The 22,339-nt window shown below is 33.4% G+C and overlaps 2 protein-coding genes across 10 annotated transcripts in view; both read left to right on the top strand.

Annotated features, from left to right (window-relative positions):
* The window catches only part of Octbeta2R (Octopamine beta2 receptor), a 74,998-nt gene that overhangs the window by 20,902 nt on the left and 31,757 nt on the right, over positions 1-22,339 (top strand). The window contains exon 3 of one of the 9 annotated variants that reach the window (XM_081979281.1): positions 13,825-13,899. The exons of the other annotated variants lie outside the window; for them this stretch is intronic. The gene's annotated coding sequence lies outside the window, so the exon portion shown is untranslated. The remainder of the gene's footprint in view (positions 1-13,824; positions 13,900-22,339) is intronic. 9 annotated transcript variants of the gene reach the window in all.
* LOC145727795 (uncharacterized) lies at positions 4,425-7,592 on the top strand. The gene has a single exon (XM_081977617.1). It carries the CDS (start codon positions 4,425-4,427, stop codon positions 7,590-7,592), a length of 3,168 nt encoding a protein of 1,055 aa, XP_081833743.1.

The following is a 22,339-nucleotide window of genomic DNA, read 5'->3' as shown; positions in this document are numbered from 1 at the left end:
ACAATCCTATATTAAAAAAAAAAAATTATATATAGTATAAATTACGCATCCACACTCATAAACGACGGTCACGCTAATCATATAAAGCCGGTATAATAGAAGGTCATTTTTCCTATGAATGGAATTGCATAGAATTACTGTGATAACCTGAAATTGTTGTCCCCGCTATACAAAACCTTACTTTTGAAATATTAACGACGAGATCGATCGCGGGCGTTATCTATAAGGTAGCACTCCGGGTGATTTTAAAAATTCAAAGTTAGGTTAACAGGGAACTACACCGAACGTGCATCAGGAAAATTACCTAGCCGCTGTAATTTTTCCCAAAGCAAATTCATTTTCAAGATCGGGCAATTTTTCAGTCAACGGTTTAGTTAAAATATATATGATTTTCAGGCCCGCTTTTTTAGTTATATTGAATTTCGTCCAAATCGAGGGACCAAATCTTTATTTTGGCTTTTCTTGCATCCAGATTGAATTATTGCTTTCTCACGGATCGGTATTGGAAAAATATGGCGTCTAATATCGAGGCACGTTTTTCCGAACAAATCGAAAATGTTCAGTTTGTAAGGCTAAAAGCTTCATTAGCTCGAACTGCACGAAAAGATCTATCGGTTTAGCTTAATAACAAAAGTTCCAGAAGTTTATTACCCAACTTCACAAGACAATTTCTATAAATTTCGTTAGGTTAACGCAGGTCTAACTAGCCCATTCGTTACATGAAGCCTCATTGCCTTTCTCCACTCAAGATTAACGTCCCAACTTCCAAATTTAATTAGGACCTTCGTGCGGCCTTTAATTTCATTCTTTATTTATCGCCTTCGTTGAATCTCTTTAATTTTTTTCTGTGGAAGATTCCACCTCGATTATTCTGATTTATGGGAATTATCCACTGTTTTAGCTAAAAGCCGTCGTAATATCCAAATTTTTGGTTTCGTTTGGTTTATTTTATGTTTTTGTGAAAGATTTTGCAGTACCCTACAAATCAAAGCATGTGACATCTTTCAACTAGTTATTACAAACAAATGATCTCATGATTTCTATAACCTGAAATTCAACTTAAACAAAATATTTAGGATAGTTGATAGGTCTTTTTCTTCTGATTCTAAAAATATATAATAAATTGACATTTGGTGTAGTCGTTTTCAAATTATTCATTATTCAAATTATTGGCATTTAAAAATTGTGATTTTATTGTTTTTCAAAATTACAGGTTTGTATCAAGAATAATCACGATGACGTAGTTTAACCAAATAATATATTGATCAACTGTCAAAGGACGTCATAATGACAATCGCTTCCTTAATGACGGAAAATGTCACCTATAACCTTTAAAAGTCTGTAAAATACATTGAAATAGTTGGAAAATCTAAGATTGTAACAGCACGTCACGTGACAATTAAAATTTACTGTAAAATCACGTCATGTGATGGTGTCAATTTAAATTTGCAGCTGGCAACACTGTTAAGTAAAATTGATATCTGTCAACAACAGTCATGTGACCTGAAAAATATCATCTCTACCCTTGAAAAGTCTGTAAATTACATTTAAACAGCTGGGAAAGATAAAACTGTAAAATCACGTCATGTGATGGTGTCAATTTAAATTTGCAGCTGGGAACACTGTTAAGATTAAATGATATCTGTCAACAACAGTCATGTGACCTGAAAAATGTCATCTTTACCCTTGAAAAGTCTGTAAATTACATTGAAACAGTTGGAAATGTTAAGACTGTAAAAGCACGTCACGTGACCGTGGCAATTTACATTTGCAGCTGGCAACACTGTTAAGTTAAATTGATATCTGTCAACAACAGTCATGTGACCTGAAAAATATCATCTCTACCCTTGAAAAGTCTGTAAATTACATTTAAACAGCTGGGAAAGATAAAACTGTAAAATCACGTCATGTGATGGTGTCAATTTAAATTTGCAGCTGGGAACACTGTTAATGTTGAGGTGCGAGAGAAGTGGCAACACCGCGGACCGAGAGAGCATCTACAAGTCTTATAAGGTGGACACGAGCCTCCCCTTTGCTCCGTATATTTCAGTTGAAATAAAGTGTAAATCAAAGAAATAAATACAGTCCATTATTATCAACGTTAACATTGGTCCATCGACCGGATTTTGGTGAAGTTTGGAGAAGAATAAACCAAAAACAGTGCCCATATTAGTGAAACTAAAGGCCACATCGACGAAGTTATTAACGCGGTGCAGTCGTGCACTTGACGCCACTTGAAGGAAAACGCAATTTCAAGAAATTTGCGCCACGGGTCAGACGGCAAGTAGAGTTTATTTATTATTTTGTAAAATATACCTTCGACTGTGTCATAAATGGCTAACATTACGGAATTGAAAGCCAAAAGGGGTGCTGTAAAATCCAAGCTAACTCGTTTGAGAACTTATTTACAGGAAAATGTTATAGGAAAAATTAATGTTCCTGATAGTGTATACAATCAGTTACAAGTTAGGTTGGAAAAAACAGAACCTCTTTTCGAAGAGTTTGAAACACTACAGTCAGATATAGAGTTGCTAGATGATTCCGACGCAGGCGAAAATGAAAGAACTTTGTTTGAAAATATATATTTTGAGTTGATTGGCGAGGTTAAGGCTATTTTAAAGGTTCGCTTTGAGAGTTTAATTGCAGTGGATCGGTTGAGTGCGGTTCATGCTGAATCAGTGGTTGGTTCAACGTCTAACGATCAGGTTCGCTCTATGGTAAAATTACCTCCAATATCAATACCAACCTTTGATGGTGATTACAATCATTGGTTAGAGTTTAAGGACATTTTTACAGCACTGGTTCATGATAATGAAACACTCACAAATATACAGAAGTTTTATTACCTTAGAGCTTCTTTAGTGAAGGAGGCTGCTCAAAGTATTAAGTCGTTGCAAGTATCCTCTGATAATTATGCTGTTGCCTGGCAAAGTTTGTCAGATCGTTTTGAAAACAAAAATATGATTATTCACAGTCACATTCGAGATATTTTTGAACATCCTAAGATTGTTAAAGAGTCACACGTTGAGTTAAGAAATTTATTTGACACATACACAAAACATTTGCGGGCTCTTAAAGCATTAGGAGAAGAAACTGAATCTTGGGATCGTTTAATTATATACATTATGTGTAATAAATTTGATGCAGTTACTAGACGCGATTGGGAAAGTTTTAAAATTACAGGCGACTTACCAACGATGAATGATATAAATACATTTTTAAAACAAAAATGCGATATTCTGGAAAAGTTGGAAAGCTGCAAACTTAATAAACCCTCAGGTGAAAGTCAAGTTAGCAAGAAAACTCGAGGCTACGGGTTTTCGGCTATTGAAAAAATGAAATGTTACTTCTGTCATGAAGAACATAGTGTATTTAATTGCAGTAAATTTTTGGGTTTGTCGGTAGCTGGGCGCATTTCCGAAGTAAAGAGATTAAAATTGTGCTCTATTTGCCTTAGAGACACACATCCATTTTGGAAATGCAAAATGAGAAAATGTTTCAAATGTCATAAGGCACACAACACAGTTTTACATTTTGACCGAGAAATTCCTAACAATCAACCAAATGTGCCAACCGCTGGCGCTCAAGAAAACGTTATAGAATCACCCGAGAATTCGACCGCCGCCATTGCACGCGTTGGGACCGGGGCCGATCGAAATATAATCGAATCGCAATGCGACGTTGCGCGATTGGGCGGACCGTCCCAAGTTTTGTTATCGACTGCGATGGTTTTACTAATGGGAGATAATGGTAAAATAATAAAGGCACGCGCTTTACTGGACGGGGGTTCACAATCAAATTTTTTATCTGAAAGGTTATGCGACAGTTTAGGATTAATATCGACTCCAATTGAGCATATAGTAAAAGGCATTGGTCAAACAGTTACAAATGTAAATAAATTAGCAAGTTTAACTATTCAATCGTGTAATGGTGATTTTCAGCAAAAAATAAAATGTCTTGTTTTACCTAATATAATATGCAAATTACCAACTGTCAGTTTTAATAAACAGATAATTAAAATTCCAACTTGGATGAAATTGGCAGATCCTACATTTAACGAGGTAAGTGACATAGATTTACTGTTGGGTTCTGATATTGTTTGGAGAATTTTAATTCCTGGCTACGAGACATTAGGAAAACATTTGCCTGTATTAAAAAATACATTATTTGGTTGGGTGATTGCAGGAGAAGTAGGAATGTCTGGCAGTTCACAAATTTCACAAGTTAATTATTGCAATTTGGTGATAAATTCAGACGCACTAACAGATAATATTATTGTTAAGTTTTGGGAATTGGAAGAATTAAGTAAGACTAAAATATTATCTGAGAGTGAGAAAATTTGTGAAGATTATTTTACAAAGACTGTCAAAAGAGATGAGTCAGGAAGGTTTGTTGTTAAAATACCGTTTAAGCCCAATCTAAAAATGTTAGGGAGTTCCCAAGAAATTGCCAAGCGAAGATTTGAGCTGCTTGAACGAAAATTAATTAAAAACTCAGAACTTAGAGTAGAGTATAACGATTTTATGAGAGAATATTGCGAACTTAAACATATGTCAGAATGTGATGAAGAAAGTAGTGAAGGTTTTTTCCTACCACATCATGCGGTCTTGAAAACGACTAGTCTAACTACTAAGTGCAGGGTAGTCTTCGATTCTTCTTGCAAAACTGACACAGGATTATCCCGCAATGATGTCCAGTATGTAGGGCCGACCTTACAACAAGATATTTTTTCTATATTGACTAGATTTCGAACTCATTTATATGTCATGACAGCCGACATTTCAAAAATGTATCGGCAAATACTGGTGGATACAGATGAGCGAAAATATCAAAGGATATTTTGGCGTTTTTCAGAAACCGATGAACTTAAGATTTATGCTCTGAATACCGTGACTTACGGCAATGCTTCATCGCCTTATCTAGCAGTAAAATGTTTATTTTACTTGGCTGAAGAAGTAGAAAGCGAGCATCCATATACTAGTAAAATAATAAAAAGGGATTTTTATATGGATGATCTGCTTACAGGATCGAACAGTCAAGAAGAAATATTAGAACTCCAAAAAAGCGTAACTTCAGTTCTCAGATCAGCCGGGTTTTCGCTACGGAAATGGTTATGTAATGATGATGACATCTTGAAAAGGTTTGAGCTGGATGAAAGTTTAGATGTCAGCATGATACACATTGGCCAAGGAGAACAAAATAAAACTCTTGGAATATACTGGGATTCCAACAATGATTTAATCTGTTATAAAATCAATGTTCCTAATATGTTAAATGTTGAGTGTCTTAGTAAAAGAGCAATATTATCAATAATTTGTCAGATATTTGATCCTTTAGGGCTTTTAGGTCCTCTGATAATCAGGGCAAAGATAGTCATTCAAGATTTATGGAAACACAAGGTAGGTTGGGATGAGCAAATACCACAGCAAGTACTGGAGTCCTGGAGTGAGTTTCATCGAGATCTGGACAATATTGGTAGCATTAGGATCCCAAGACATGCCATGATAAATGGGTATGTTGCTTTTGAGATACATGGATTTTGCGACGCGTCAAACAAAGCTTATGGAGCTTGCGTGTATCTTCGTTGCCAGTTGCCCTCGATGGAGTGGGTTGCAAATTTATTATGTGGAAAGTCTAGGGTAGCTCCGTTGAAACAAATAAATATACCACGGCTAGAGTTATGCGGAGCTGTTCTGTTGAGTAATTTAGTAAAAAAGGTAGCCGAGTCGTTGGAAATAAAGCCCAGTAAGCAGTACCTTTGGACGGATTCAACAATTGTACTAGCGTGGATCAGAGGTACCCCAACCAGATGGAAAACTTTCGTAGCAAACAGGGTAAGTGAGATACAAACGTTGTCCAACGCCAATGACTGGGGACATGTGAATTCAGGCGACAATCCCGCTGACTTATTGTCAAGAGGTGCTTTAGCAACAGATTTAAGTCAGAGTAAGTTGTGGTGGTTTGGACCCAAATGGCTCAAGCTCAATTTTTCTGAATGGAATTTACCAACGGAAGTTTTGCCAGAAATTATACCAGAACAGTGCAATTCCCTGACTTGCACGTTATTAACAAAAGAAAACGATGTTATAACAGAGTTAACAAATAGATTTTCGTCTCTACCGAAAATTGTAAGAATCCTTGCGTACGTTTTAAGGTTTACTAAAAATATTAAAGAAAATCAGAGACAATTAGGAGCACTTTTACCTTTAGAAATTGACAAAGCTTTAAAATGTTTAATTATTGCCGTTCAAAAACAATGTTTTTCACTCGAATACGACCTTCTTTCTCGAAATAAACCCATTAATAAAAAAAGTAAATTGTTAACCTTATATCCATTCATTGATGATGGCTTAATTCGGGTAGGAGGAAGATTAAGGAACGCGAGTCAATCGTTTGACAAAAAACACCCGATAATTCTCCCTAGTAAACATCGGTTAACTAAATTAATAATAACGCAAGAACATGAACGACTATTACATTGCGGTGTCCAGACGCTTCTTTGCTCAATCAGAGAGCGTTTTTGGCCGATATCGGGACGAGGTGTTTGCAAAAATATTGTTCGCAATTGCGTGGTGTGCTTTAAGGCGAACCCAAAACCGTTAGAGTATTTGATGGGGGATTTACCTGCCTGTCGAGTAAACAGTTCACCACCGTTTGCAAATGTTGGTACTGATTACGGAGGTCCTTTCTATATCAAGGATAGAAAAACTCGGGGAGCAAAGATTACAAAGGCTTATATGTGCTTATTTGTCTGTATGTCCGTCAAGGCAGTTCATATAGAGCTCGTCACTGAACTAACCACTGAGGCTTTCATGGCTGCATTTAGACGATTTATTAGTCGCCGAGGTAGACCAGTAAATATTTATTCCGATAACGGGACCAACTATGTAGGCGCGAATAATGAAATTAAAGCTGTTTATGAATTTTTAAAACAAAAGTCTGAAATTATTGCCAATCAACTCTCAAACGAACTAATTCAATGGCATTTCATCCCAGCAAAATCGCCTAGCTTCGGAGGCATTTGGGAAGCCGGTATTAAAAGTTCAAAATCGCATATTAAACGTGTAATTGGTAATAAGACTTTAACGTTCGAGGAACTTGCGACCATTTTGACACAAATCGAGGGTATATTAAATTCGCGTCCATTATGTCCGATGACGTCTGACCCTGAAGATTGTTCAGCTTTAACTCCTGCGCATTTCCTGATTGGCAAATCCTTAACAGCTCTTCCAGAAAGAGATTTAACTCAAGTGCCAGAAAACCGTTTAAAACACTGGCAGAATCTCCAAGTAATGGGTCAACACTATTGGTCTAGGTGGCATAAAGAATATTTATGTGAACTACAGACCAGAGTCAAGTGGAAACAGAAGTTTTCAGATTTGCTCCAAATTGGATCGCTAGTGATTTTGAAAGAGGATCATGCACCACCCTGCAACTGGCCGCTAGGACGAGTAACCGAACTAATGCCTGGAGCGGACGGTGTGGTACGTGTTGTGAAAGTGCGCGTAAGAAATAACAACGTAACGAGAGGTGTAAACAAGCTTTGTGTTTTGCCAAATGATGATTGGACTCAGAAGACCGATCATAATTAAGATATTAAGGATATGTAAAAGGCCTGTTGGCTTGTTTTTTCGCTACTGTTAGGTTTATTTAAATGACAATAATGTAAGTTTTAAGGAAACAGTAGTACATAATATTAGATTAAGTTAGTTATAAGCAAGTTGTTCAAGTTTCTTGTAGCATTGGACTTAAAGCGTAAATTTATATATTAGTTGTTAGTTAAATAGTTTCGAAAGTACCGGAGTACTTCCAAGGCGGGCGGAATGTTGAGGTGCGAGAGAAGTGGCAACACCGCGGACCGAGAGAGCATCTACAAGTCTTATAAGGTGGACACGAGCCTCCCCTTTGCTCCGTATATTTCAGTTGAAATAAAGTGTAAATCAAAGAAATAAATACAGTCCATTATTATCAACGTTAACAGTTAAGATTAAATGATATCTGTCAACAACAGTCATGTGACCTGAAAAATGTCATCTTTACCCTTGAAAAGTCTGTAAATTACATTTAAACAGTTGGAAATGTTAAGACTGTAAAAGCACGTCACGTGACCGTGGCAATTTACATTTGCAGCTGGCAACACTGTTAAGTTAAATTGATATCTGTCAACAACAGTCATGTGACCCGGAAAATATCATCTCTACCCTTGAAAAGTCTGTAAATTACATTTAAACAGCTGGGAAAGATAAAACTGTAAAATCACGTCATGTGATGGTGTCAATTTAAATTTGCAGCTGGGAACACTGTTAAGATTAAATGATATCTGTCAACAACAGTCATGTGACCTGAAAAATGTCATCTTTACCCTTGAAAAGACTGTAAATTACATTTAAACAGTTGGAAATGTTAAGACTGTAAAAGCACGTCACGTGACCGTGGCAATTTACATTTGCAGCTGGCAACACTGTTAAGTTAAATTGATATCTGTCAACAACAGTCATGTGACCCGGAAAATATCATCTCTACCCTTGAAAAGTCTGTAAATTACATTTAAACAGCTGGGAAAGATAAAACTGTAAAATCACGTCATGTGATGGTGTCAATTTAAATTTGCAGCTGGGAACACTGTTAAGATTAAATGATATCTGTCAACAACAGTCATGTGACCTGAAAAATGTCATCTTTACCCTTGAAAAGACTGTAAATTACATTTAAACAGTTGGAAATGTTAAGACTGTAAAAGCACGTCACGTGACCGTGGCAATTTACATTTGCAGCTGGCAACACTGTTAAGTTAAATTGATATCTGTCAACAACAGTCATGTGACCCGGAAAATATCATCTCTACCCTTGAAAAGTCTGTAAATTACATTTAAACAGCTGGGAAAGCTAAAACTGTAAAATCACGTCATGTGATGGTGTCAATTTATATTTTCAGCTGGCGACACTGTTAAGTTAAATTAGTACATGCGTACATGTCAACAACAGTCATGTGATCCGGAAAATGTCGTATTTAACTTTAAATTAATCCAAATCCATAGCAACTGTGATTTTGAAATACAATGAAACCAGCATCTTTAAATGTCAATAATTCGAAAACGGCTAAACCAAATGTCAATTTATTATATATTTTTGGAATAAGAAGAAAAAAATCTGTCAATTCATCCGAAAATATACAGGGTGTTTCATTAAACAATTATCAGCTTCGTATTTTTATACGGAAACGTCTAAATATACGGAACAACCCTGTTTTGACAATTTTGACATTAGTGACAGATATCACGTGTTTTTAGAGGATAATTTGGAGTAAGAAAATGACTTTTAAGCGCATTTTTTTTAGAATCCTTATTAAATTTCCTATTCAATAAAGTGGAAAAGTATATAAAATGTTTCAAAACGAATTCAAAACACCAAAAAAAAACAGGAGAACTGTTTTAACGGTAGATCTGGCAACATTGGTGTCTTAATTTGACACGTGCTAACTTGGTTACTATGACAGTTGGAAGATTCGTGCAAACGTCAAAATATTACCCGTAATTTCAAGCAAAAATATTTTTTGGTTGTCAGAACTTGGAAAAACAGTCAGCTGACTTTAGAAAATCAATTTTAAGCTTTCGGCACAAAAGGTCAAAAATTTGGAAAAACCTTTACGTTGTCAAACCTTTACGTCTAACCTACAACAAACTTTTAAAAAAAAATCAATTTTAAGCTTCAAAATTTGGAAAAACAAGTCATTTTACATTTGGTAGAACATTTTACATTAACAATTACTATTAACTTAAAACATAATCACATTTTTATTGGTTTTCTGCAAACAATAAAATCCATTTACTTTAAATAGTTATTGTGCTACTTAAGTAAACAGAATAGAACCATTAACATGAAAATTTCAACAAAAACAAACGTTTCTTCTGAATCTATTAATAAAACACGTTCTTTTGTCGAAATGCGCTGGAGGAAGAACCTCTGCAGCTACGTAAAGATAATTCCACGTAATTACAGATAAATAAAGACAAAAGATCCTGGATTTGGAAGGCCCGAGCGAATGAATGCAAATTGAATGGTTTACGTTAGTGGAGAGTTCCACTTTAGCAAATGAAAATGTGTTTTCATAACCAAGGACCTGCTTTCCTAGAAATTACAATTCGTTACCGATTAAATTCGATGTTGGAAAATATTCCTGTCGTGCTATCGCTTGTGTGGTATCGATATCCTTTCGTAATTAGATATAATTATGAATAAATTGCTGACTAATTAAGGAACGTTATTAAGCGACCATAAATAATACTTGGTAGGTTAATAAGGGAAAAGATGATGCCACTAGTTAATGCATTGTCTATGAGGTTTAAAATAGATTGCAGTCCCAATTTATGTATTGAGGTTGTCCACCAATGAATATTTAATGCAAAACCATCAAGCCATATAAGAAAAGTTATCCAATCGCTTTTTTTTGTATAGTAACTCATATCTATTTAGTACAACAACTTTTTGTTCTGAGTGCTGTCCTTTTTATTTCCAGTGTGCAAATAGAAAAGAACAAGATCTACTAGCTTACAGTTAAGCCTCTAACTTAAAAGGGACCGAGGATTTTCCAGAAACCCTTTGTAGAGATGCACGGTATTGCGTCGGAATTCTCTGGATTATAGTTGGTTTAGTACAAAAGTTGCATCCAATTACGGTCGGCTCTTTGAGACTCTGCGGATCACTGAACCGAAATTATTAAGAAATTGTTGACGGAGTCGTTTCCGACTGTTTTAGATGGACGATTTTAAAGGAAAAACCATTTCTACTGTCATCCCACTCACAAAAACTGTAGTTTGATGAAATAAGAAAAAGATGTTGCGACGTTTACAAAATTAGAATCGTAAAATCAGAGCTCATTATCAGGCGAATCGAATTACGTGGAAATAGGACTAAATGACGCAGAAATCCTATTTCGTTGCAGTACGACAACCGGTCGCAACGGGATTCTATTTTTCCCTTTTAAAGTAATAAAAAAAAATGAAAAGCGGATTTTACAGGGCGCGGCGTTTGATTACTTCTAAGTCTAAATTTTCCTTTTGAATTGGCAATTTTTTTAGAGAAAACTATTTTCTTGGTTATTATATTACGAGCTTGAATAAAAGTGAGATAAATGGAAGCTCGTCTACCTAGTTTTTCAATACAGCTTAATCCCTTAGTAATTACTGGAGTTTAAGCCGCTTTAGCGGAATTTTAAATAATTTGGTCAGGTAAAACACTCGACTCGAAAGAGAAAAGTACAGTACAAATCTACCAGGAGTTTAATGTATACTTAATTTGAAAAAAGTGTGAATAAGCAAAACAAATAAAATCAACAAAAAGAAGAAGAGACCTATTTAATTTAATGAAGAGGTTTTCTTTAGTTATGTTTATTATTTAATTCTAAATTGTTTATCAAGGATCTTCAGCTTAGAGACAAACTAAATCTTAAGACAATAAGGGAATTATTATACAGGGTGGTCCAGTTTTAAGTGTCAATAATTCACCATTTGATAGCTAATCAAAAAATAAGTTGACTTGCATTATGTAATTTTTCTGAAAAACGTTTCCTAAGGAAGATACAGTCCTCCAAATTTCAATTTAAAAAATCGTTTTATAGTTTAAAACTGAACATCCAAGACTTGTGAAAGTCCAAATTTGTACTGAATAGTCTAAAAACTTTTTTACTACTAGGAATGGTCTTATGATTCGCTTTCTCAGACTGCCATCCTGGTTGAGTGTCTGAAACTGGCATTCAAGAACTAAAAAAAGTCCGGAAATCATGACAAAGACTGTATTGTGCATTAAACTCATTTTTTACTACTAAAAATAACATAAAAGTTGACTTTTAATGCTGGAACTGACTTTACTAGGACTAAAGAGAGTCCAAAAGTATATTTTCAAGACTTTAATTGGTGTACAACTCAATTTTCTGGACTGGACAACAAGTCTAGAAGTAAATTAAATTTTCGGACTATTTTATTTCTAAAAATTAGTTCTCAAGACTATTATTGTAGCATTTGGTACCAAAATTTTTTACTTTTATTACTGAAGAAACTTGACTTTTGGAAATAGTCTTAAACTCGATTTTTCAGACTTAAAAAGCACTAAAAACAGTCTGAATTTCTTAGAGATGCTACAATTTATTGCACCTATGAGTGTAGAAGTCAATTTAATAGTGAAGACGCTTGAAATAACATTTTCAAAACTATGGTCAGTGGACAAACTGGCTTTTAGGCCTGATAAGTCAAAAACTTTGTAAAGATAGTCTTGAAACTCGATTTGAGGCACTGAAAACAGCCTTAAAACACTAAAAACAGTCTAGTTTATTAAGAAATACCCGAATTTTTAGCACTGAGGTGACTAGAAGTCGATTTAATAGGGACAAAGCTTGGAATGCTATTTTAAGTCTATGAAGAATGTAAAAATTGTTTTTTAAGTTTGCTATGTCAATAACTTGGTGAAGATAGTCTTGAAACTCGATTTTCCAAGCTGAAAGCAGTTTTGAAGCACTAAAAATAGTCCAGAATTCGAAGAAAATGAAAAGCAAAGTAAAAAGCACGAAAAGTTCGTTTTCAAGACAATTTTCATGAATGTAATGTTAATGTCCTGCATCTAAGACTATTTTCAAGACTAAAATATTGAAATTTGTCTTCAAATTATGAAAACTTACTTCAAATGCAAATTTTAAGCTTCTGATGTCACTTTTCATTAGTTCAGTCACATTTTGGGGTTCAAGTCAATTTTTAAGGTTTAAATGTATGAATTTGTAGTAAAAAGTTCTTGAAAAAGTAGTTTTTATGTCTACAAGTCAATTTTTAGTATTAAAGTCTCTCGATTTGCATGAAAACTGGTTACAAACACAATTTTTAAGCTTCTGAAATTTTTATCTTTTCTAACCCAATTTTCAAAACTAAAGTCTTTCAGTTTGTCTGGAAACTATGAAAACTAGCTACAATAATATTTTTTAAACTTCTTAAGTGAATTTTCCGTTTCCAAGACAATTTTTAAGTTGGGTTAGTTTTGGGTCTTTGACCGTAATATCGTGTAATAAAGTGCTTGTTCCAAATTTGATCAATATTGCTCCAACGGTCTGACAGTTATGACAAAAAAAACGATTTTTTAAACAGAAATTTGAAGGACTGTATTTTCCTTAGGAAGCACTTTTCAGGAAAATGACATAATGAATGTCAACTTATTTTTTAATTGGCTATGGATTGGTGAATTATTGACATTTAAAACTGGACCACCCTGTATAATCTTGCTGATAAATTACCTCACTAGTGAAATTTTCTTGGTTGCTACAGATCAGTTACTTTACAAGGCAGAATTAATAGGGTTTTTGTCATGGTTTTGGAGTGTTCTTTTTGATTTATCTCTGTTTGGAGAAGAAGGAAACGATTCACTACTACAAGTAAAGGAAAGTTTGTTGCCAATAAAAAGCAAAGCACATCAAAAAGCATTTTTAAGTTTACCGGAAAAATGCAGTACATATTGGACCAGAAACTGCTCTGTTGGTGTAACTTCAAAGAAAACAAACCAGATTCTGGGTTAAGAACAATGATCCAAAATAAAATTTAAAAATAAACAAATCTGATGATGTTACTGAAGTGATAAAAATTAGGATTTAAATCCAAGAAATTTAGCACATTTTTAAGACAGAAATCGAGACAAACTTTGAGCTACCGCTCCCCAAGAATTTCTAGTAAGGTAAGAAGAATTTGCTTTGCAATTTATAGTTTTTAATTGACAATACCAAATTACTAGAAATTACAGAGTTTATTTATTGATAATCATAAACAATTAAAAACTGTCTTATTGTTTCAGGTTACACAGAAGTGACGACGTGAAAATGAAATTAAATAACATTCTGGACGAAAAAAATAAAACAATATTTCCAATGTAAGCTGCTCATTTTTAGGACACACAGTATTTCCTGCCCATCGTATGATTTATCAATTTTTGAAAAACAAACATTAATCACATTATTGTTATTTTAAAGGGAATATTTGGGAATATAATGGTCGAACTGTGCATGAAATGAATTATTGCTTTATTTAACCTAGATCCTGACGTTTATTATTAAAATTTTGTTAAATGCAACATTGTAATATTGACGTCAATATTATATTATACAGTATTTTTAAATGAAATTCACGTGGCTAAAGAGTTGACATTAATTAACTGCAAAACCTCGATTTCAGACTGAGCAGTCAAAACGAGTTTATTTTGACTAATGATTCTTAAATTAGCATCGGAGTAACCCATACACTTCAATTGTTTATTGAATGCAAGTCCAGCTATTTGTTACAGTTATTTATTCCCGACGTGTCCGTCTCCTATTTAAAAAATGATATTTCATACTCTAATTTTAAAATGTTTTCAATGACGAATTACTTGGGATGTATGTGACTTTAAACTGTTTTGCGTCCAATTTTTATCAACACACGAGTTGTGATGGATAAAATTACGGTGTAAAACGAACACTCATTATCCTCCAAATAGTTGTTGACTGATTAACGTTAATTTGTATGCAACATCCACACGTCTTCGGCAATAAAATTTAACTAAGCAAATTCGTCCGTTAATTGAATATGAATCTGGAATAAACATTCTATTAATAAATAGCGTTTCAATATGGTTTAGCCGACGCAAATTGATTGGGAATGATCTATGGCCAATAAAAATAACTCGATTGTGCCGGTCAGAATTGCTTAATATTTGTTTACTCACGCTGGGCTTTATCTCGCAATGAGCTATTTTTAATTAAAAAGGTCCAGTAACCGGTATAGTACATTCAGTTGTCCAAGGTCCGGACTATGGCAAACTAATTTAGTTTCTGATTTGTTTATGTTTATCAGTGGCCATCGAAATTCGAAATGCCTCGGTATATCTACTATTTATGTACGTTTACTTCATGATTTATGTAGATCTTCCAGTACTTCGAACTTGAGCCAAAGTTAATAAAGACCGAAAACTTTTTGACAAATTACCACAAGGTTTCAAACAGTCCGCTTTCCTTGAAAATTTATTAGGGAAATTTCAAAGTTTGTTGGGTTTATTGAATCGAATGAGACAAGAATTTTATTATGCACTTTTTAATCTTTCCTGATTAGTTTTAGTTTATTTTTAGGACAATTCAGGCTCCATTCGTTTTCAAGCTCCATGGAGCGAAAAAGCGTTTTTGACGTCACGATGACGATTTGGCAAAACCATAATTTGACCAATTGTCAAATTACGTAATCGTGACTTCAAAAAAGCGTGAAAACGAATGCGACCTCATATAATCAGTTTCTGCTATCAAATTTAATTAGTGCATCCAGCAGCATCGTGTGTGTCATTATAACTGTCTCTGAATCGCCTATGGTCCAAATGAAACATATTGCAAACAACAATTATTATCATCAATTATCCGAGTAATTGAAACACTACCATCAGTCGTGTTTATGTTGTATAGTTATTAATGAAATTTATAATCAAGCAAACACAATAATTTCTGCACTTATACACGTTTTATTAGTCAATACGTGATTTTAGTTGGGTAGTGTAAAAACTGTTTTATTTCTAATTTAGTTTATTTTTTAAAGTAATTAAAATTCTGCTGCAGAAAACTCCAACACCCTGTATAGCCAAAGAAATTAAATATTAAATTTTTATGTTCCTACTCGAAAGGCTTATAACAGTTACCAAGCTCGTCAGTAAAATAATTTTTATTATTTTCAATAGGACATCCTGTATATTTTTCACAGTGACCTAAATAATGCTCGGTTCTAAATAATTCAACAGTTTTTATGGTATTTTACTTTAATTTTTACACCGAATTGCAGTGAAACTGTGGTTACGGCATTTAATGCTACAAAACTCATTTTTTTCAATAGGACATCCTGTATATTTTAGTACCAGTCGATTCTGCTTGTCAAGACTTACACGGTGACATAAATAATTAGGATCAAAAGTGCTCTTAATTCCCACACAGAAAAATGTAAGGTTGTAAGGTGTTTTAAACATGTCCTTTGCTGTTTATTGGAACCTTTATGAAAAATAAAAAATTTGACCAAAAATTTCGTTTTTACAATTAGAAAAGTTTAAAGTGCTTACTTAACCTAATTTAAGGTCCTTTGGCATAAATATACCCTTTGCTGTGCATTGGAACCCTTATGAAGCAAAATAAAATTTTGACAAAATTGCACTTTTGACCATAAATTTAATTTTTTCAATTTTTGAAAGGTTGTAACTTTTTTATTTGAACTCCAATCAATTTCACTAAATTGCTTTTAGAAAAGGGATAGAAAATACTACAAAATAAGCCAAAACTCGCCTCTCTAGCTCTTTATGTTACCGAGATATTGAATATCAAAAAGTTGTTCTTGCTATAAAAACCGTACTTAAAATACAGATTATTCATTTTTTCATTAACAATTGTTTTTTAAATTTGATAGTCACGTGATTTTAAAGTATAATTTAACTAAGCAGTCACGTGACCATTGTCAAAAATTATAAATCTCAAAAACACTCTTTATATCGAATACTGCAAGAAAACGTTTCTAAATCCTGATTATTTTTGAGCATGTTTTGACAGTTTTGACATTAGTGACAGTTGTCACGTGATTGCAGAACACTATTTAGTTAGACGGTCACGTGATAATTGTCAAAAACTCTGTCATAATTTTCAGAATCACGTTTTATATCAAATACTGCAAGAAAACGTTTCTAAACCATGGTTATTGCAACTTTAGAGCATGGTTTGACAGTTTTGACGTTAGTGACAGCTGTCACGTGATTGTAGAACACTATTTAGCTAAACGGTCACGTGATAATTGTCAAAATAACTGTCATTATTCTCAGAAACACGTTTTATATCGAATACTGCAAGAAAACGTTTCTAAATCCTGATTCTGGCAACTTTAGAACATAGTTTGACAGTTTTGACGTTAGTGACAGCTGTCACGTGATTTTAGAACACTATTTAGCTAGACAGTCACGTGATAATTGTCAAAATAACTGTCATAATTCTCAGAAACACGTTTTATATCAAATACTGCAAGAAAACGTTTCTAAATCCTGATTCTGGCAACTTTAGAGCATGGTTTGACAGTTTTGACGTTAGTGACAGCTGTCACGTGATTCTAGAACACTATTTAGCTAAACGGTCACGTGATGATTTTCAAAATAACTGTCATAATTTCAATTTTATTTAAAAATAAAAAAATAAAAAGTGCTTTTTTGTGCTTATTTCATTTAATTTAAGGTTCTTTGGTATAGATATGCCCTTTGCTGTGCATTGGAACCTTTCTGCAGCAAAATAAAAATTTGTCAAAATTGCACTTTTTACTGAAACTGTAATTTTTTTAATTTTTGAAAGAATGCCATCTCAGCACAGTGGGTAGTTAGTGATATAAGCAATTATTTGAAAGAAGACTGTTTCTTGGATTTTTGGCAAAAATTTCAGTTAAAACCTTCAGTTTCTAACCCTTTCAATTAATAATTAATATGCTATACAAAATATTAAAATACAGAACAGAAACAAAAGAGTATTGGTATTAGTCAGAATGGAGTTTTTAATTGAATTTAAAGTTCTTTGCAAATTCGTAAAATCCCATAGGGCTATTTACCTAACTGATTGGTTCAAAGCCTGTGCATGTAAAACTCTGCTTTCCAACTAAAAAAAAATACCTTATTATTCATTCACAGACAGCACGTGAATAAATGCAAATTAAAAACCTCAATTCGAATTAATTTTTCTAGGAAGTATAACATGAAAACCTCAATTTGTAATCCAACAATGCGCCTAATTAGAATTAACCTCGTCGAAATCCATTTGGCCCGAAACTCATTTTTGGACTGGTTTTCGTGATGACCTCAAATCCCCGGATAATCGAAATAGGAATAGGAAACAGGCTTTTTGGCTTAGAATGATCCAAAGCCACAAATTCGACCACTAGTTTCAGTTTTAAACTAGATAAAACATGCTTGACAATTTTCGTTTAAGCTTCCTACAAACGGTAATCTGTTAATTAGTTCAGCTGGAATTTTTGTGGAGCTCGAAAATGGATTATTTTTAAAACGGGACAATAATCCACGCCATTCAGAAAAACCGTACTTTCAGTAATCCTTCGCTCCTTGTTTGAGGGCGCCAAGTGTCGTTCTTTCGTATCTTGGACGTGTAAGCCTTTAATCCTGTGTCTTTGCAAAACCCTTTTTATGGGCAACAATTTTTCTTATTAATTCACAGAAAGTATTATACACTAAGCCCGTTTAACTTTCACTTTACAACGTTTTGTACACATATTTTTGTCAGACATAAAAAATAATATAAGTGGATGTCTGAGGTTTACGCTGAATTAAGGATATTTACCAATCTCGTCAAACAAAAGAAAACGGAAAAAAGGAGGGAAAATTAATTTTGATATTCGAAACGAAAACGAAAAACGCCTCGCATTTATTAAAATCACCCAAAATTAAATTCGAAAGATTTCTTGGCGAAAAATCGGTTCTGCTTTAACGAGCAATTACATTATGATATAGCGTCGTTTAAATTGACTTTCCATATTGAAAATTGCTTTTCCCCATTTTGCCTACCTTGTCAATTTTCTACATGAACCTGTCACGATCTACTTTCCACGCGAGGCTCTATTAACAAACTAATTAAAATCTGCTCCAACTTCAGGAAAGAAGGCGAGAAAAAACAAATCAAATTACCCCAAAAACTTGGATCGTTTAATCTTAACTCGTTAACCGAAACCATCAGGTCGATCAATTTCATGGCGCTGTCCGTAACTGCGTTTGGTTGTTGTTTGTCCAACATGTCCAATTAATATAGACATAAAAGCGCCGAATAGGCTCGCAAATAATTAGGTTTTGGACGGGATCCTGTCCGGTCCTTAATGGTTTTAGGTTTCTCACAATTACGTTTTCCTGATGAATGAAACCTTGAGAATGATTTCATTTCTGGGTATTCTCACACTTACAGACTTTTGGCTTATTTAATTGACTGTTAATTTATTTGCTTAAAATATTTGCGAAACTAGTAGAAAATAGTGAATTTTTGGGTATGAAGCCGTTTTACTCATCTGTAAATACACATATTAATTTGTGTTAAAATTTTTGCCTTTAAACTTAAAGTTTAAATTTAGTTTGACGAAAAGTATTGCAGCTTAACAAATAAAATGTACAGTAAATGTCTGTGTTATCAACCTTTAAATATAATTTTCCCAAAAGAGTGGTTTTAAAAAAATGACCAGATTTCATTAAAACTTTTTTATAGCTTTATAGAGTGGTATTTGCCAGTTTTCAGCTTATGGACATATGAAACCACCCCAAAAATGTCAACAATCCTGCTCGTGGAGCTTTCTTTCATTAAAAATATAGGATATGTTAGGTTGTCTAAGGTTCCATATTTTCCAAATAAAATTAATCTCAATCTTTCCAGTAAAACTCTCCAAAAAATTTAGTTAGGCATAACAAAATAAAATAAACTAATTTTTTACTGACGATCTGTTCATTGGAATTCAAAACATTTTAATATAATTTTTAAAGGTGTGAAAAACCATTTCGTAGTTTATTTTTATTACTTAACCGATGCTTGGTGATATTTAGGTTCAACCAAAAACAGCTGCCATTTTATAATAAAATTTTCAATTTGTATATTTTTACGCAGCGAAATTTGGGTCAGTTTTTATAAATAAGAGTATTAAATTTATAGTTTTTTTTTCTACTATAAGGTACAATTTTTTGACTGTAGAAAATGAATGAACTTTCAACAAGCGCACTTGTAAAGTAACAGCGAGCGATGTCCGGAAAATGATTCATATCCTAATAAAGCGGTGTAATATATGAAAATTGCTGTTTTATTCACACGTTTTAAACATTTGTTAGTCAAGTTTTCAAGGTTAGTTAAGAGTACTGTGAATTAAAAACTTGTGAACATGTTCCTGCCATTTTTGCATTTTTCAGATAACACACACACTTTGCCTTGCATCGATGACTTCTTTTATGAAAATATCGATTTGTAGAGCTCTTCAGACGCAATCGAAGATTCTCAAAGCCTCTTGAATGCAGTAATATTTCCGTCTTTCCGTTTCCTTTATAGAAGCGTATCCATAACGTGATTACCGAACCTATTTAAGATAATAGCCTCTTAACCTCTATTTATCAAGGATAAATCGTGAAACGCTAGACTGCACCGGGGGAATGCCATACTTCATTAAATTGATATCGCTTAAATTGTGTAATATTGCTAGGCAAACGTTCAGGAGTATTAGTTCCTGCTAAAACTGGATCAGAGGATTGTTTACCTAAATGATAGTTTGATATAACTAATACGATAACCAGATGTGTGATTAGGTTAACTATTTTATTAAATAAAACTTTGCAGAATTTACATTTGAATCACCTAAATTGCAGCACTATCGCGTACCTTGGTAAAATGAAATTTTCAAACTTTGACCATAGCAGTTTAATCAATAAACGGCAACGATAACTGGCGTTAGTAACCAATATGGAAACTTCAAGCAGACGGTTATTAAATTATGCGAAAACCAACGTGAAAATCAAGTTTAGCAGAACGCTAAACGTGCTTTTACCAAACTGGAAAGCTTTAACCACTTTTTTTGTTCATTTATTTGAATTTGCTGTTCTAAATATAGACTGGCCTGTAATAATAGATTATATCACATTCAGTTGTAATTTGGGTTTATTTTACAATAATAGGTATAGTTTATATTGTTTTCATGCATTTTCTGAAGTTATTTTTGTACTGAAGACTTCAGGTTGAGGGAATTTTTAACAACTTTTTTGTCAAATAAGGGATTCATAAATAACATGTATGTCATATTCTATTAAATTATGAATGACCTGTAATCATACCATACTTTGTCAAATATTAATGTAATAACAAAAGTCAAGCAACAATTTTAAAAATAGACCAAGATAATAATTCATTTTAACTTACTAATTTGGCAGTACAGAAATACTTTCAGTTTCAAGGTCTTCTTATCAAAAAAAAACATCACTTTAGTAAATTTGGAATCTAAATCTAGCTGTAAAGTCCACAATTGCAGTATTCTCAGTAATCTCAGCACAATCGGTAGTTTGGGATTGGTTAGCAAAATCAGCTTTCTGTTTGAATCACTCAACAGCATAGAGTTTTTTTTTGTATACAAATAATACAAATAATTTGTGCGGCACTGGAAACATAATTTTTTTACTAGACGTGGAATATAAAATAGATTTATTATGTAATTTTTCGCTTGAAAACGATAAAACCGTCTCAACTGCTGTATTTATGTTTCCTGATTTACTCCAATTCATCACGTCGCACAGTTTAAAATTGCTGCCAACAAACTTTTCGCAAAAATTTTATATTTAAGGACATTTCCATATAAAAGATTAATGCGTGGTGTACATAAATTATCGATGGTTTAGAATCGTGCAATTCGAGGCACCTGTTCAAAAATGTACGACAAATTTATTTAAAATGGGTTTATAATAGATAATCTTATATCGCTAGGAGGCATGCACATCTACAATTTTATAGGCTGAACTTTCCGGAGAGTATTTTGTAAAATTAGATTTTGTTCGGTCGTTGAAATGTTTTCAACTACAATGAAGATTTTTTTGAGACGACTAAATAGAAACCAGTGGGTAGGTGGATTTTAAAAATATCAATGTGCTTTAAAAATAAAATATTGTTGGCAAACAAACGACAGATGAAAATAAGATTTCGAGCTCAAAAATCAAAAAAGGATTGTCATTCTTAAAAGTAACGGTTTTCCACCACCTTGAAAACCATCTGGTTTGCATTGTTTTATTTCATTTTTATCCCCCAGACGGTGTCGTAAATAATACCGGTACATCTCCAACAAGAACGGAAGACAAAAGAATATAATTATTTATGCCAGCTTTGGGTTGGGCTGAAATTAAATTGCATAATCCAGCAAAAATAAAAATGGCAAAAACCCCCTTATGTTTTAACGAATTTTTTCGAAGTGAGAACGAAATAAGCCCTTCGTAGACACACAAACCGGACGAGTTATTTTAACGAGGAGGTTAAGCGGTGACGGGATTAAAATTTAGTTTTTGGTAATTAAGTTAATTTGGGGAGTTTAGACGATATCAAAGTTTTATATTTTTATCCGGCACTAAGAGTTTATATATTCATAAGTAATTAACCCTATGAAAGATGAAAAAGATGAATCAGACTTTTGAACTTCCTGTTAGGGTGATAAATCCTTTAGAATAAAGTTTAGACAATTTTTTGGTCTGTCAGTTCGGTTGATTTCAGACTAAAGCTTTACATTTTAAAGCTTGCTTGTACTGGTTAATAATCATTGTTATTACAAAC

Source organism: Ips typographus, linkage group LG4 (genome assembly GCF_016097725.1).
Source record: "Ips typographus isolate SLU linkage group LG4, UJ_Ityp_2.0, whole genome shotgun sequence".
NCBI classification, from domain to species: Eukaryota; Metazoa; Arthropoda; class Insecta; order Coleoptera; family Curculionidae; genus Ips; species Ips typographus.
This window is presented reverse-complemented; position numbering and strand designations above follow the sequence as displayed.